General features: G+C 43.6%; 1 protein-coding gene across 4 annotated transcripts; it reads left to right on the forward strand.

Annotated features, from left to right (window-relative positions):
- Positions 1-2,590: 2,590 nt before the first annotated feature.
- On the forward strand, positions 2,591-14,413 carry GOSR2 (golgi SNAP receptor complex member 2; the record flags this gene model as incomplete). Of its 4 annotated transcripts, XM_079547083.1 has the most annotated exons (6): positions 2,591-2,619; positions 5,074-5,138; positions 8,734-8,842; positions 9,920-10,052; positions 12,110-12,250; positions 14,252-14,413. In XM_079547083.1, the coding sequence occupies 6 exons, from the start codon at positions 2,591-2,593 to the stop codon at positions 14,411-14,413; spliced, it is 639 nt and encodes a 212-aa protein (XP_079403209.1). The 4 variants fall into 4 exon arrangements, with proteins under 4 accessions (XP_079403209.1, XP_079403211.1, XP_079403212.1 ...); XM_079547085.1 differs by lacking the exon at positions 2,591-2,619 and having other exon boundaries at positions 5,081-5,138; positions 8,737-8,842; XM_079547086.1 differs by lacking the exons at positions 2,591-2,619; positions 12,110-12,250 and having other exon boundaries at positions 5,081-5,138; positions 8,737-8,842.
- Positions 14,414-16,238: the final 1,825 nt, after the last annotated feature.

Genomic DNA, 16,238 nt, shown 5'->3' on the forward strand with positions numbered 1-16,238 from the left:
ACAAGCCAAACAGGGTGAGGAGAGCACCGATGGCTGTTTGAACACCTCATGTCTGTAAACTCTTTGATAGAGAAAATCCCCAGTTGGGAGTTTCTAAGAGAGCAGTGTATATGGAATTCTTTTTCTCCTGTAGACCAGGAATGACCTGGGGACACATCAAGACAGTGATAAGTGTCTCTTTCCATCCCCTTTTATCCTGTTTACAATACAGAGGCTTTCCTTGAACAAAACCCTTTTTTTTCTTTTTTTTTTTTTTTTTTTCTCCTCTCTGTGCTTCTGGCTGTTGTGTCTAAATGAGCCAATTTGCTGAAGGACTCTTCCTGGAAGGACCTGAAGTCTGATGAGAACAGAACAGACTTGCAGCATGTTTTGTTGTTGTTGCTGTCTTCTTTTTTTTTTCCTCTGTCAAAAAGTAAAGTTACTGAGAAAAGAACAGGAATTCATTCCTGCTTTTCAGCGCTTGCCACTTCATCAGAACTCCTGTGATACTCCTCAATTCATCAGAACTCCTGTGATACTCCTCAATTCATCAGAACTCCTGTGATACTCCTCAAAGTCTTGGCCAGGAGGGAAGTCCCAGCATCTATCTCCATCCAAGGCTTCTGTCTGCAGAAAGTGTTTGAAAACAGGGCATAATGATTCAGATAAAAGAGAGCAAAAAAACAAAAATTGATTGCATTTGTTCCTGCAGCAGCTCATGTTTTTATAGACAGTTCATTTTTATACTCATTTGATTTCTGTGGCTTGAGATATTGTTAGGATCTCAGTGGGATGATCTTCTGCCAGGCACCTGCCTTGCTGGTGCAATGGTCAAAGAAATTTTCCTGCAGCATGAAGATACAAGGGGGGAGGGGGGGAACACAGGAAAAAGACTTCATCATTAGTTACAGATGTGTTGTTATTTCACTCACTCATACCTGTATAATGCTCAGCCACTTGTCCTCATGTGATTAGATTGCATCCTTCAGGTGCACCCCTTAACTGTAAATGAGCAACAGCAGAAGAAACTCCACTTTGGAGAGTGTTCCTGTCTCAGAGTTTCATGTTTTGCCCAGAATCACAGAAAGCGACCACCTTAAACTTCCCGCTCCTTAAAATCTTTCCTGGTTTCAACATTTGTCATCCTTCAGTACCCTGAATTTGTGCTGTAAAGACAATTAGGCTTTGCATAAGTGGAAAAAAGACAGAAGAGGGCTGAGATTGCTGATGACTGATTATGATTTTAGATTTAAAACTTGAATTTAACTGTATTAAAGCAATTAATTCCTGCTGTTAATCTGTGACTTCCATATTCTCAGCAGCATGATAAGGAATCCCTGTTGTTTTTAACAGAATTCCTCTGAAGGTTGTTTTGGAGATTCAAGAACTCATCAGCTGTCGTGTCTTGGGCACGTCACAGAATGGTTTAGGTTGGAGGGAACCTCAGAGATCATCCCAGGGACAAGGCAGCCACAACTGCTCTGGGCAGCCTGTTCCAGCACCTCACTCTGTTCCCTCTTTTAGTCTGAAGTCATTCCCCATTCTCTTATCACTGCTTGCATAAAGAGCTGCTCTCCTCCTGTTCATATGCTACCCTCAAGCTGCACTGAAGTCTCCCTGGAGCCTTCTCTTGTCCAGACTTTTAAAGATCAGTGGCCTTGGGTGGGGATGGGTCAGGGTTGGCCCAGATGATCTTAGAGATCGTTCCCAGCCTTAACGATCCCACAACTCTAAGGAAGGGATGCCATACAGAGGGACCTCAACAGACTTGAAAGATGTGAGACAGTGAGACAGCAGTGTGCTCTTGCAGCTCGGAAAGCAAATGGTATCCTGGGCTCCATCAGAAGAGGGGAGGCCATCAGGGGGAAGAAAGTGATCGTCCCCCTCTACTCTGCTCTTGTGAGGCCCTATCTGGAGTACTGTGTCCAGGCCTGGAGCCCCCAGAACAAGAAAGACAGAGAGCTGTTGGAGAGGGTGCAGAGGAGCCACAGAGATGATCAGGGGGCTGGAGCACCTCCCTACAAAGAGGCTGAGGGAGCTGGGCTTGTTCAGCCTGGAGAAAAGAAGGCTGCGGGGTGACCTCATTGCAGCCTGTGGTACCTAAAGGGAGCCTACAAACAGAAGGGGAATCAACTCTTGGAAAGGGAAACAGCAGGACAAGGGGAAATTGTTTGAAGTTGAGGGAGGGCAGATGGAGGTTGGATGTCAGGGGAAGTTCTGTGCTGTGAGAGCGGTGAGGGGCTGGAACAGCTGCCCAGAGAGGCTGTGATGCCCCGTCCGTCCCTGGAGGTGTTCAAGGCCGGGTTGGATGGGGCCCTGGGCAGCCTGGGCTGCCGTGAAATGTGGAGGTTGGTGGCCCTGCGTGTGGCAGGGGGTTGGGGCTCCGTGATCCTTGAGGTCCCTTCCAACCCCAGCCGTTCTGTGACTGAAGATGCGCTCTACTCATCAGCTGAGGGAAACGCGCCCCCCCGCGGCGGCGCAGGCGCAGTGCCGAGGCCTGGTGGGGCCTCGGCCGGCGTAAACGGAAGTTGCGTGGTGCGGAAGCGGAAGTTGCGTTAGGCGGAAGTGGAGGCGACGTGTCCCTCAGAGGGGAGCGGGGTACGCCGCGGAGATGGAGGGGCTGTACCATCAAACCAACAAGTGTGTGTGGCGCCGGGCCGGGGTGGGCCGGGCTGTGCGGAGCGGCTGAGGCTGCCTCGAGCCCGTGGTGCTGGGGGGAGGAACCGCAGCCTCTGTGGTTTGCTTGATGGGAGTGGGGAGAGCTGCTTCGAGCAGCGAAAAGCTCGGTCCGGGCAGAGCGCCGTGCCAGGCCGGTGCTGTGCCGCCAGGAGCGAGTTTTGTCGCAGAACGAAGCGGATCCTGCAGCTCTGGGGTGGCCGGTTGTCTGTCCAAAGTTCCGACGTCCCTTTAGCCACGTCGGTCCGGCACCAGGCCTTTAGGTTTTAGTGAAAGGGATCACAGATGTTCGCTGAGAAAGTTATTATATCGCGTTTAATGTGCTTAAATGTATTTTACATACATTTACTTAAATTTTTAAGGCTGGGGACTTTCGTGTAGGCTAGCAGATGGCACTTAGACTATTTTAGAAAATGCATGATAGATGGCGTGAAATGTGTTTGTAGATATCTAAAGTACTGCATCCAAGCCGGGGGTCCCCAGCACAGGATGGATGTGGAGCTCTTGGAGCGGGGCCAGAGGAGGGCAATACGGTGATCAGAGGGCTGGAGCACCTCTCCTATGGGGAAAGGCTGGGGGAGCTGGGCTTGTTTAGCTTAGAGAAAACTTCAGGGAGATCTCACTGCGGCCTTCCAGTACTTGAAGGGAGCTTATAAACAGGAGGGGGTATGGCGATTTGTGAGGGTGGAGGGGGATAGGACAAGGGGGAATGGTTTTAAAGTGAGACAGGGAGGTTTAGGTTGGATATTAGGAGGAAGTTTTTCACACACAAGGTGGTGAGGCACTGGCACAGGTTGCCCAAGGAGGCTGTGGATGCCCCCATCCCTGCAGGCATTCAAGGCCAGGCTGGATGTGGCTCTGGGCAGCCTGGGCTGCTGGTTGGCGACCTGCACACAGCAGGGGGGTTGAAATGAGATGGTCATTGTGGTCCTTTTCAGCCCAGCCTGTTCTGTGATTCTATGATTTTGCTGCAGGATGAGGCTTAAGCAGTGTGAAAATTGCAAATCACAAGGAAGGCAGCAAATGTGATTCTTGGTGTGAAAGACAGTGAAGCTGTGAAGTGGAGCAGCTGAGGGAGGTGGGTTGGTTCAGTTTGGAGAAGAGAATGCTCAGAGGAGACCTTATATCTTTCCAGAAGTGCTTGAAAGGAGGTTGTGGCAAGGTGAGGGTCTTTCTCTACTCCCAGATGACAGTGATCAGATGAGAGGGAATGGCCTGGAGTTGTGCCAGTGGAGGTTCAGGATGGAAATTAGTAAAGATTTCTTCTCAGAAAAAGTGGTGATGCACAGGGTGCCTGGGGAGGTGGTGGTGTCACCACCTCTGGAGGTGTTTGAGCAAAGTTGAAATGTGGTACTTTGGGATGCAGTTTAGTGGACAGTATTGGTGATATGTGGACTGTTGGACTAGATATCTTAGAGATCTTTTGCAACCTTAATGATTCTATGATTTTGTATGAAGTAGCTCATGGGAAGCAGGTCAGAGGATGCAGTTAGTCCAAAAGTGCCAGTCTGTTATCTGTGTTAATAGTTCTTATTAAATAATGATCTAGAGAGACCTCACAGGGAAGAGCTGAAAATCCTGTTGATCTAGAAATGCCCGTGTTGATAAGGGCAATAATTCTGCCTTGTTTCAGTTTCCATTTTGTCCTCTGTAAATTTGTATATTCAAAGAGACAGTGAAAGTTATTCTTTACTCACCTTATTTTGGGTCACTTATGCTTTAGGGTATCTCCTCACAGATAATAATCATCAGTGCAGAGAGAAAACTCATTTTTTGCATAAAAGCTTTTCTGTACTTCCCATAATCTGTGTAGTTCTGCTCTGATCCTTCAGCAGTGCTGCTGTTTTCTTTAAGGAGTGACACTGCCTGTGTACAAATGGGTACTTGCAGAGCCCTAAAGATGATGTATGTAGGTGCACACATAGACTTACATACACTGCAGTGGTTTCCTCTGTACCAACTTTTCTACCAGTCAGACCTTCCTTCTGCTGTACTCGATATTTGTGAGCTCCTCCTTTGTATCTGATCACTTTTCTTCTTGATTATTGGGGTAGGTGGAGGCCTTACAAGGCTTTCAGCATGTCGGGTGTGTGTCATAAGAGAGAATCTCATTTCGGGTTCTGAATAAAAAAAGGGAGCTATAATTGGATTGGGATTCTTGAAAGAAAAGAAGCCCTTTCACCGTGATTTTAGTTTTAAACTGAAACTTGTAGGTACATGTTAAGTGAAGGCACAGCTGTCTTCAAACTGAAGAAATTTGTTGGGTTTTTATAGTCATGGATTGTCTGCACTGAGTAACATGTATCCAGTTCCTGTTATGTTCTGATAGTAATAAAATCTGAAGATTGAGGTATTGAGAAATGATTTCATTTTATGGGTATTAACTGACTTCTCTTTCTTTACTCTGTCTTTTCATAGACAAGTTCATGAGGTCCAGTCATACATGGGACGTCTGGAGACTTCAGACAAAGATTCTGTACACTGTAAGTATTTAATAAGAGAGAAAAGTCCCACTCTGGTGCTGATTTGATGCCATGTGCACTTCTAACCTTGTGTGCTCTGCAATTAAACATACGATCATTCAGTCACTCTGATCAACTGATGATGTGGAATGCATTAAAACTGTTTCACTGTGTGACTTGATTAAGGTGATGCTTTGTAGGAAAGGGTGGAGAATACAGAACAATAATTGTCTTCAAATTCCTTTGGTAATTCTTGAATAGAGAAGTAGTGTTTACTGTAAATGCTTCTACAAGTGTCTTAATGTGGCAATGCTGAGTGTTTTTCTTTCTGAGAGGTTTTGGAACTCATTGTCAAAGTGTGCTGTAGAGGCATACAATAAAAACAGATAAAAAGAATCAAATTGCTGCATATAGGGAAGTATAATAAGCATGTAATGTGGAAAGAGTTGCAAATTCAGCCATCATAAAGCTATTTTGTTAGCTCAGAAGCTGAATAATCGCACTGTATATCAGCCCTGTTATTTTTCTGTTCCTTAAGCATCCACTAATTGGCAGACATCTCAGAAAGATTTTTAGTCCAGTTTTTCTGGAAAAATATTATCATTTGATATGCAGGAATTTAAGCAGTATGAGTAAGGCTTGGGTCCATGCCAACCTCGTGAAGGCCAAGTGCAAGGTCCTGCACCTGGGACCTACTGACTACAAGACAGTCAGTCTCACCTGTGTGCCTGGCAAGATCATGGAGCAGATCTTCCTGAAGGCCCTAATAAGGCACATGGAAAATAAAGGTGAGGGTCATTAGTGGTAACCAGCATGGCTTCATCAAGAGCAAATAATGTTTGGCAAAACAAACTTGGTGGCTTTTTGCTACGGTTACAGCGTCAGTGAATAAAGAAAGAGCAACTGACATCATCTACCCAGACCTGTGCAAAGCATTTGACACTGCCCTGCATGACATCCTGATTCCAAAATTGAACAAAAAATGATTTGGTGGATGGACCACCTGGATAAGGAATTAGATGGATGGCTGCACTCAGAGATTTGTGTGCAGCGCAGTGGAGATTGGTGACAAGTGGCATTCCTCAGGGATTGGTGTTGGGACTGGTGCCATTTAACATAGGCAACATGGACAGTGGGATTGAGTGCAGCCTCTGCAGGTTTGCAGGTGACACCAAGCTGAGTGATGAAGTTGACACAGTGGAGGGAAGGGGTGCCATCCAGAGGAACATAGACTGGCTTCAGAGTTGGGTCCATGCCAACCTCATGAAGGCCAAGTGCAAGGTCCTGCACCTGGGTTGGGAAAATTCCAAGCATAGATACAAGCTGGACGGAGAATGGCTTGAGAGCAGCCCTGAGAAGAAGGATTTGGGGCTGTCAGTTGATGAAAGACTCAACGTGAGCCAGTAGTGTGGGCTTGCAGCCCAGAAGACCAATCGTGTCCTGGGTTGCATCAGGAGAATTTGATCAGCAGGACAAGGGAGGTGATTCTGCCTTCTGCTCTGCTCTTGTGAGACCCCACCTGCAGTACTGCATCCAGTCCTGGGGCCCCCAACACAAGAAGGACATGGAGCTGTTGGAGCAGGTCCAGAGGAGGACCACAAAGATGACCAGAGGGCTGCAGCAGCTCCCCTGTGAGGACAGGCTGAGAGAGCTGGGGCTTTTTCAGCCTGGAGGAGAGAAGGCTCCAGGGGGACCTTTTAGTGGCCTTGCAGTGCGTAAAGTGGCCTACAGGAAAGCTGGGGAGGGACTTTTTAGAAAGGTATGTGACAGGATGAGGGGAAATGGCTTTAAGCGGAAAGAGAGTAGATTTAGCCTATGAAGAAATTCTTTACTGTGAGGGCGGTGAGACTCTGGAACAGGTTGCCCAGTGAGGTTGTGGATGCTCCCTTCCTCAAAGCATTCAAAGCCAGGTTGGGTGGGCTTTGAGCAGCCTGGTCTAGAGGGAGGTCCCTGCCTATGGCAGGGGTTGGAACTAGATGATCCTAGGGGCCTCTTCCAACCAATACCACTCTGTGACTCTCTGATATGAACTCCTTCTTGCATCAGTGTCCTGTAGAGACTTGCATCAGGTCCAGAGTACTTGAGGCAAGAGATAAGATTTCAAGAAATAGAGTTGTGTATCATCTTAAACAGTCTATAAGTAAACATACTGTTTACTATAGAAAAATACAGATATATGCTCTAGGTATTATTGTATATTTGATAATTTATTGGGTTTAAGGAATTATCTCTTGGCTGAAGAGGTGGAAAAAGAGTCAGGTGATCAAAGCTTCTTTTGCAGCTTTTCTTCCTCAGCTTTGGGCAAAGAATCCCTTCTTGCTCTGAAAAAACATAAGATGACCAAGTAATATAAACTAAAGTAAAATAGTTGTTTGGACTAGCTAAAGCAATTCTCTGCTCTTTCCTGTTTTTTTTTTTTCTTTTTTTTTTTTTTTCCCTTTTGTTAAGTTTAGCTGTAGTAAATGATGGAAATATGAATTTGGACAATTTGGTTGAGTAATGTTTATATACTTGCCTTTGTTCCTCTTTGTGTGAGATCAAAATGCAAACAGAAGGGGTTTAATGTGCAGTTTCCTTTCTGGTTCTGCTGACTGGAATTCTTTAGAAAGTCCTGAGATGCTGTGGAGTAAGTAGCAGTAGATAAATAATGCTTTTCTCTATACCTTTTTAGTCTAAAACCAAAAAATAAGAATAAACTGTGTCTCTTAAGACTTAGCCTAAATGTAAACTAAGAACAAATGGTGCCTGTGCAATTTGAAAATTATGTATTCTAGGACTGAGCATGGCGTTCTGAGATTTGAACTGGCTGCACAGACAGGATGGTGCCTCAGTGTCCTCTGATGCTCTGTGTGTGGACGTTCTCTGGAGGCTGCACACTCTCAGCCTTTCAGTTCTCCATTATTATGCACAGGAACGTCAGATGATTTGAGGTCTCCCCATAAATTGTAGAATGCTGGATTGTGACACTGGTAGAAAAAGTGATTTTAAAACAAAGGCAGTCTTGGCTCAAGCAGGTTTTGCTTTACAGTGATGACAGTAACTGAAAGCCTGTGAGTCTTCTTTTTCCTTGTTTGCCTTTCCCACCTTGCAACAGTTCAAGTATTTGAGTCTGCATTTTGATCTCTCATCTCTCTGCTATTTCTTCACACTGATTGTCAGAAGCAATGGCAAAGCAGATGATTACAGAGACAATTGTTATTAAGTCTTACTGTCCCACCTGTGAGGGCTCCCCAGCCCTGATTTGGGCTTGTTTTTCAGGGCTGTTTGTCCAGTCTGCCATTTTCTGTCTTTCTTCTTCCCATGCTGTAGGTGTGGATAATGCAATTCTTTGTTAATGTTTTTCATAACTTTAATTTTTTTGAAAACCATCTTGGCTGTTAGCTCTTGTGAGCAAACCCTGGTAAGAGAACAGGAAGGGGCCACGGAGGGGAATGTAGCAACTTGTAAGTCCTAATATACGGAGGTGATAGGGAAATATGGTTGCATATTTGAGAAGAGCAGGGGTTTTCCCTGTTCCCTTCACAGAGGAGGGGTGGAAGGCAGGAGTCTCAACCTAAAGAAGTGGCTTTTCATGACTTGTCGAGCTTTTAGTTAATCTTTTTTTATTTCTTTGCAGTAGTAGAAAATGAGATTCAGGCAAGAATAGACAAAGTATTCAGCAACTTGGAACGTTTGGAAATCCTGTCCAGCAAAGAACCTCCCAATAAACGACAGAATGCTAAACTGTGAGTTCACTTGCTTTGCTACAATAATGGAGTAGTCTAATTATTTTCATTAAGTTTATTGAAGCCCTTCACTTTTTCATTAGAGTGAAACTTTTCTGCTGTGCAACTTAAATCTCTGCTCAGCTGTAACAGAACTGAAGGACAGAGGCAAAATCACTTTCCTGCACCTAACTGCAGTCTGGTGATGGAGCCAGACTCATGGCTCTGTTCTGAGATGAGTTGAACATCACACTTGGATTCTTAAAGGCATTTCTACTCTGTATAGCATTTGTTTTAATGGTATTTGTGGAGGTAAGGACTAAAATCACTTAAGTTGCTGTTGTTCTGGACCCTTTTCCAAGATGTTGGTGACTAAAATAAGGTTTCTGAAATGAGCACTGGTTTGTGCAGGCAATTGGACCACAGGCTATTAGACAGCTTTCCATTCAGAATGTTCTGTTAATGTTTAGTCCCAGAATACCTCTGTAGGTACTAGGAGGGGATTTCCTATCACCTTTATGATAAAGGTTGGTATCTGAAACAGTCATCTTGGTTTTCCTTGTAGTCATTGAACATTTAATTGGAAGCAGTGGAGCTCTGGACATGATTTGTTTTACCCCAGTGGAGATGTCTGCCGTGTTGCCCTCTGGCTTTTAGGTTCCTTTTGTAAAAACTGAAACTTAAGAACACGGCGTTAATTAATGAAACTTGAAAGCTAAATCTTTTATATGAATGGGTCACAAAATAGAAACTGTTCAAATCTTTGTTAAATGAACAGTATGTACATATGTATGTATGTATAATCAGTTTGAAGAGGCTTAGTGTAGGAGAAGATGTATAAAATAGCTCAAGAATTCTGCTTCACTTTCTATCTGTAGCCTGCAGTTAAATAATCACCTTTTCACTAAAAAAAAACAACAATGAGGCACAGAAGATCTAAGTTTGGAAGAGAAGCCTAACATCAAACATCCTTTATCTTTTAGAGTCCATCATTTTTAGTATTTGTTGCTGTTAATTTATGATGCTTCATTAAAAAACGCAACGTGAGGTTGGTATTTTTATCCCTGGGAATGTCTTCCTGTTGTTGATCTCGTCTAGCCGAGTCGACCAGCTGAAGTATGATGTTCAGCACCTGCAGACAGCGCTGAGGAACTTCCAGCATCGTCGTTACATCCGGGAGCAGCAAGAACGGCAGCGGGAGGAGTTGCTGGCACGAACATTCACCACTAATGTAAATATTCTGTATTTTGGATCTCTCTGTCCTAGAGGCCGTTTTCTTTCAGAGAAGTTTCAGACAAGGCCTGTGCTTGACTGTTGGATGACTGCTGTGTGGTGGTGTGAATGGAATATAGAAAGGAGTAAAAATTCATGAGAAAGTACAAGTCTTTGATGAAGGAAGTTGGCCTGATGAGAGGCAGTTGTGAAAGAGTGCAGAAATTGCTGCTCCAGTGCAGCTCTACCTGGTTTTCTGTAGCAATTCCAGAAGCTGGAATGAGGTAGGTACCAAAGTATACGTTTTCCTTGGATTTCTGTCAAATGTCCCTGTGATAAGAAAAGGATTTGTCTGTGAGCTATTGGCCTACCTATTTTGGTTAGACATTTACCAGCTATTTATATGTCAGCTGAGTGTGAAAGCATCCTAAATGCACTGCAAAATGCATAATGGCTTTTGAAAGCTCTAACAGTGTTCTGAATGTTTTGCTTGATTCAAAGATAGATGTGGGCTTTACCTTTAAAGCCTTTCCTTGAACAGTTCTGGAGAAAAACACAAACAGCAAATGAAAAATATGCTGCCATCTTGTGTCCCTATGAGCAGCAAACAGGAGGCCAGGCTGGATGGTGCTTTGGGCAACCTGATGCAGAGGTTTGTGTCCCAGGGCAGGAACGAGGTGATTGTTAAGAGCCCTTCTAACCCAAACCATCCTAGGGTTCTGTGAACAAAAATCTACCTAGACAGTTTTCTTGCTGCCTTGTGTGTAAATGAAAATCAACTGCAAACTCCTCGCACAGGAAATGAAACTCATCTGATTTGAAGTTTAATAAATATCTGAAGGAACAGCCATTCACATGCAAATCCAAGTGTTTCTGCCTCGCAGATTCCTGCAAGATAACATATTTTTTTTTAACCTTTGTGCCTTATTAGCTTTTGGTCAGAGTTGTGTCTGCCATCTGGAGTCTTCTTCATCCAGCAATTTTGACCTTGCAGCTGTGAACAGCTCTTTTATCCTTTGTTCTTTCAGACTTTATAAGCAGAACACACACTGGAGCAGACATCCAGCTCTGGATTATGCCTGTCATTCCTGTGTTAATTTTTTTTCCCTACAGTAATCACTGCAAGTTCGGTGTTTTCACATGCATATAACCTACAGCTGACTGTCAGATGTAGAGCATTAGCTGTCTTCTGCCCCCAAACATTAATTACATATTTAAGCAGTTCTTGCTGCTCTGCGTTCATGTAAGCAGGTAAAACATTGTTTCCACACTGAACTCTCGCCAGTGCCATGATTCCTGTTCGTGAAGCAGTGTGGGAGTTGTGAACTTTTATCTTGACTCTCAGTGGGGTGGTGCCCAAAGAAGGATAAACCAGAAGGCTTTGGAAGACAGAAAAGCAATGACATCTTCTGATCTCTTGTGCAACCCAGACTATACAATTTTATTCCAGTTACTTCCATTTAAAGATTTATACTTAAATCTTTAAATGCTTGAGATAATGCGTCTTCTCTGGATGTTTTATTTTGTTTAGATAAGGCCTTCCTTGGTGAGCGAGTTCGGCCTTCAGGGAACTGGGCTGATGACTCTGTTTGCCCTTAGTATCAGAGATTGCATCTTATAGATACAAGTTGATGGAATGCCATCTCCTAGGCTTTGCTTTACAGGCCTTTTGTCATTAGAAATGTGCTGCTGTCTTTCGAAAATCTTCCACTTGCAATGATCAAATGACTCCTGTGTTTAATCCCTTCTGATAGTTTTTATGTTCTCTGTTGTAATACCCATTTTTGTTTGTGTCACAAAGAGATTATGAACAATCTCTATTTTTAATTTGTTCTTTAATCTTCTGGAATCTAATTTTAGTTGAACAGCGAATTGTCTTTTGACTGGATTCCTGTAGGCTTCTATAAACCACGTTTTCTCACTCAAATACTAATATTGCTTTAACATCCCTATAAAAAACTGTTTAAAACGTAATCCCTCCAGTCCTGTCAAGGGCTGTTTGTTTCTGTTTGTTCTCTTTCTGGATCTGTGAGTGTGAGTAGGCCAGGTAACCAAGACCCTGCATTTCCCCTACAGGACTCTGACACCACCATACCGATCGACGAAACATTACAGTTTAATGAATCCCTGCAGAATGCCCATCGTGGCATGGATGATCTTATTGGCAGTGGGACCAACATTCTCCAGGGGCTGAGGGACCAGAGAGTGACATTAAAGGTGGGGGCATCATTTTTTACCAAAAAGACCCCACGTTTCTGCATTTGCGGTGATCTGGCTAAGTAAAAAAAATCTGTTTCAGTGCGTTGCTTCAAGCTGAGAACACTGGTAAAGACGTAAACTCCAATTCAGCTAAGTTTAAAATCTTGATATGTTGTCATTTTACTAGGAACATACTCAAAATCTGTTTTTGTGACCTGGTGGGGTAGCAGTCATCACACAGTCAGTATCTGGAGCACTGAATGTTGTGTTTTCTTCTGTTATTTGTTTTATTTTTTCCCAAGTGAAGAATGGAAAGCAATGTTCAGCTCACAGGTAGTTCATCTTTTGCTACAGGTAAACATCACTTAGAGCAACCACAGTGCTGGGAGAAAGTGTTTAAAATTACTAATGCAGATAGTAAGTCTGATACACATCAGCAGCAAGTCTTCCCCCAAATACTGTTCAAGAAAGCTGTACTGCTTTAAGTCTTCTAATAACTTCTCCTTTGAAGAATGAAGCAATGTTAAGTTTTGGGTTAAGAGTTCAGAAGTATAAAAGGAACTTTATAATAAGAAGTGTGTGTTGAGGAGGACAGAGCTGGATTTGTGAGAAGGGGAATCCCTGTCGCTGTTGTATTCATCTGATGATGGGGGTAACAATGACTGCTGCTGTTTTGTTTTGTTTTGGGATGTATTTCCCAGAGGATTTAGGCAGTTTTGATTGCTAACACAAATCCTTCCTTGTCATCAGACAAATCACACCTCATAACACTGTATGGACTGATGTTCCACTGGCTTTAAAGGCAGTCTTGCCAGATAAAAGCAGGTACTGAACTGTAGGCACAGTTCGGGTCTTTCAGAGATGAAGGATAGCTTCGTGGTTAAGGTTGTTTGTTGACTGACATGGAATAGATATTTGTTTTTATACAAAGTCAATTACTAGAAAAACTTGATGGGTTAAGTATTAAGTATATTATTAAGTACATTATTAAGTATATCAACCATTCAAGAGGTTTTATTGTAGCTGCATCTACCATAGGAGTAGTGGATAGAGGGGTTCTGTTACCATCTCATGAAGCAGAGGTGAAAGAAAAGGCAGAGAAGGATAAGGTTACTAGTGCTAGGAGGGTTGTGAAGGCTCCCCTGGAAGAATTAAATTCCCCTTGTCTAGCTTATCTAGGATGGTGCTTTTCACCTACCTGCACCACTGTGACTGCAGCCATGAGTTCTTTCCCTTCTTCCCAGACAGGATGATGTCCAGCTCTGAGCTGTGTACATATGTGGGCCTGTGTTCTGTACAGGTTTCTTTGGACAGTTTCCCTTAAATAAAGTGGCAGTGTTAGTGCTGCTCTGCATGCTGACTCTTGGGGCATTTCCTGCTGCTTCCAGTTGAGCAGCTCTGCTACGTGCTTAGCGCTGATCCGGTGACTCTTGGGATCCACAGGCATTCTTAATAATACCAACTGCTTCATCAGGGAAGCGGAACTGAGATGTGGACCTGTCTGCAGTATGCCTGCTAGCAGTCTTGTGCAGTGCTTTTCTCTGCAGGGATTTCTTGAAATTGCATTAATTGCACTTTTATACGCCTTTACATTGCACGTCACCGCTGGCGTTACAAGCTTCTGGACCTCCTTTCAAAGTTGCTGATAAACTGTACTTTAGCAGGAGGGGAGTTCTTCAAGAAAGGTTGTCAGGAAGCTTCAAGCTTGTAGACTGTCTGAAAGTAGACCAGAAAAATGTCTAATTGCTCCAGAGTGATTTTCTCTGAGCTGCTGTCTGTGATGCTTCTGTCTGGATGCACTGCTTTCTGTCTTTAACCTCTTTCCTGTTCTTGTCTGTGAATTAGTCATACCATCATTGCCAGGGTCCCACGGCCATCTCTTACACTGTTGACTTAGAGCAAGTTACATTGTTTTCTGAGGGATAAGAATTACTCACGTGCCATCTGTGATAAAATATTTCATAGAATAAAGATTGTGACATTAAGGTAATTGTTTCTTTGTTGTCTTTGTATTCGTAGGGAACTCAAAAGAAGATCCTGGATGTTGCCAACACGTTGGGCTTATCCAATACAGTGATGCGGCTGATTGAGAAGCGAGCCTTTCAAGATAAATACTTGATGATTGGGGGAATGATTGTGACTTGTGTAATCATGTTTCTGGTCGTGCAGTATCTGACATGAGCCACTCAGCTATTGCCAGAGGATGTTGTCTTTTGGAGCAAGATGGACTGCCCTCCAAAATGTACTTTCCTCTGAGCGCTGCTTCGGATGAGCCCTTCCTGAGAGCTTCAGAGTTTACAAATCACACTCAGACACGTGGAAAGCGCGTAGGGGATCAAATTTATCTGGGGACAGCGTAGATCAGAATGGCCCTGTGAAAATGTCTGTGTCCATTACCACTTTCGCCTTACTGTCTTTAAGTTTAAGAATTGATTAAGTAGGAAGGAGAAGTGAAAATTTTGTCCAGGCGTTTTGCAAGGTAGGAATGTTTTTTTTGTTGTTGTTTTTTTTTTTTTTTTTTGTTAGACAGGGAGAAGAGGATGCAAAGGCAGACATGAGAGGACGTGAGCCTTTCCTTTGCAAGCTAGAATTGACCCTGGTGAGCGTGCTATCTGTTAAAGGAATTCTCTCAGTAAAGACACTTCTGCATTATTTGTGGGTGCACTCCTGCAGTCTAAGAGTGCAAAAAGTGGTGGAAAGCAAAGGATTCCCATCTTTCTTTTGCTTAGAGGGAGGAGGAAGGACTTGTAAGGAGAGGTTCTGACTCTGGAAGCATGGTAATAACTTCCGCTGACATTTTTTGTATACTCATACAACTCCAACCATTGCAGACTTCTTGGTTTAGGCTGAAATGAAGTACGCTTTGGTAGCTTTGATCTGCTGCTTCCTCGTTGAAGCTGAATGCTGTGCTCATCCTGCTTCCTGACGGCTGCAGATCACTGAGTCACCTCAGTGAGCCCAGTACCAAACTCCAAAACTGCAACACTTGACGTTTTTGGTGCTAACGGACATCTTGTTTTGAGTTTGTTACCCGAGATGTTTAAGGTTGTGTGATCTGTAGCCAGTATTTTTGGATTTGGTGAAGCAGATAAGTTTTTGCTGCGTTCAAATTGAGATCTGTCATTTTTGTGTTCACACAGCCAGAATGGGCTCTCTGCTGTTTTCATTTGTTTGTTTTTAATTCAGAGTAGCAGTGGGATCAGGGCAACAAACCTCTCACTTAAAACCAAGTGTCATCAGAAGAGTTTCCTGAACCGACGTGTCCTTGGATGGTAAACATTTCCTCTGCCTCCCTGGGAAGGGTGGTCTTTGCATCATTCTTTGTACCTGCAGACTTACTGTGAAGGACATTTTTACAAAATATCATCTCTGTGATGATCCAACTTAGATTTTGTATTCCTTGGCTGAATAGACATTTATCCACATTTAAACATGGACAGGTCGGAAATGCCTCGTAGTTTAATTACGGTACTCAGTGCCCTGCAGACTGTTGGAATGATTATCCTGGGATCTCGCACAGCCTTCCATTTCAGACAGTCTCCAGATACGTTCTTATTTTGAATACAAGTCAGGAGCATTTCCAGATGTTTGACAGAGGCTCAGAAGTTTCACGTCTGGATGGTGTGGCATTCTGCTGGGAATTCCTCCATCGTTTCTGTCTGGAAGGGTTGTAGGTCTTTTAATTAATAACACTTCACAGTGTTGTATTTGTTCCAATAAGCTTTGCTTTCATAATTATGTAGCTTATTGCAAACCAGATTTTTTTAACAGTTATTAATACAATTTCTTCAAATTCTGCTAGTAAGGCCAAGTGAAGCAGGCTTCAGCAGTGCTTGTTTACCATTGCTTAAGTATAGACTGATCTGTGAGCTGTGATGTGTCTTTAAAGTCCAGAAGAGACTGTCCAATTTCAGCCATCTCCAACCAATCAGCTTCATATTTGGACTCCAGGAAACGCAACATGTCAGTGCAGACCCAACAGTGGCGGAGGCCAAGGTGCCATCAG

The sequence above is a fragment of the Tetrao urogallus genome, assembly GCF_951394365.1.
Source record: "Tetrao urogallus genome assembly, chromosome: 26".
In the NCBI taxonomy this organism is placed as follows: Eukaryota; Metazoa; Chordata; class Aves; order Galliformes; family Phasianidae; genus Tetrao; species Tetrao urogallus.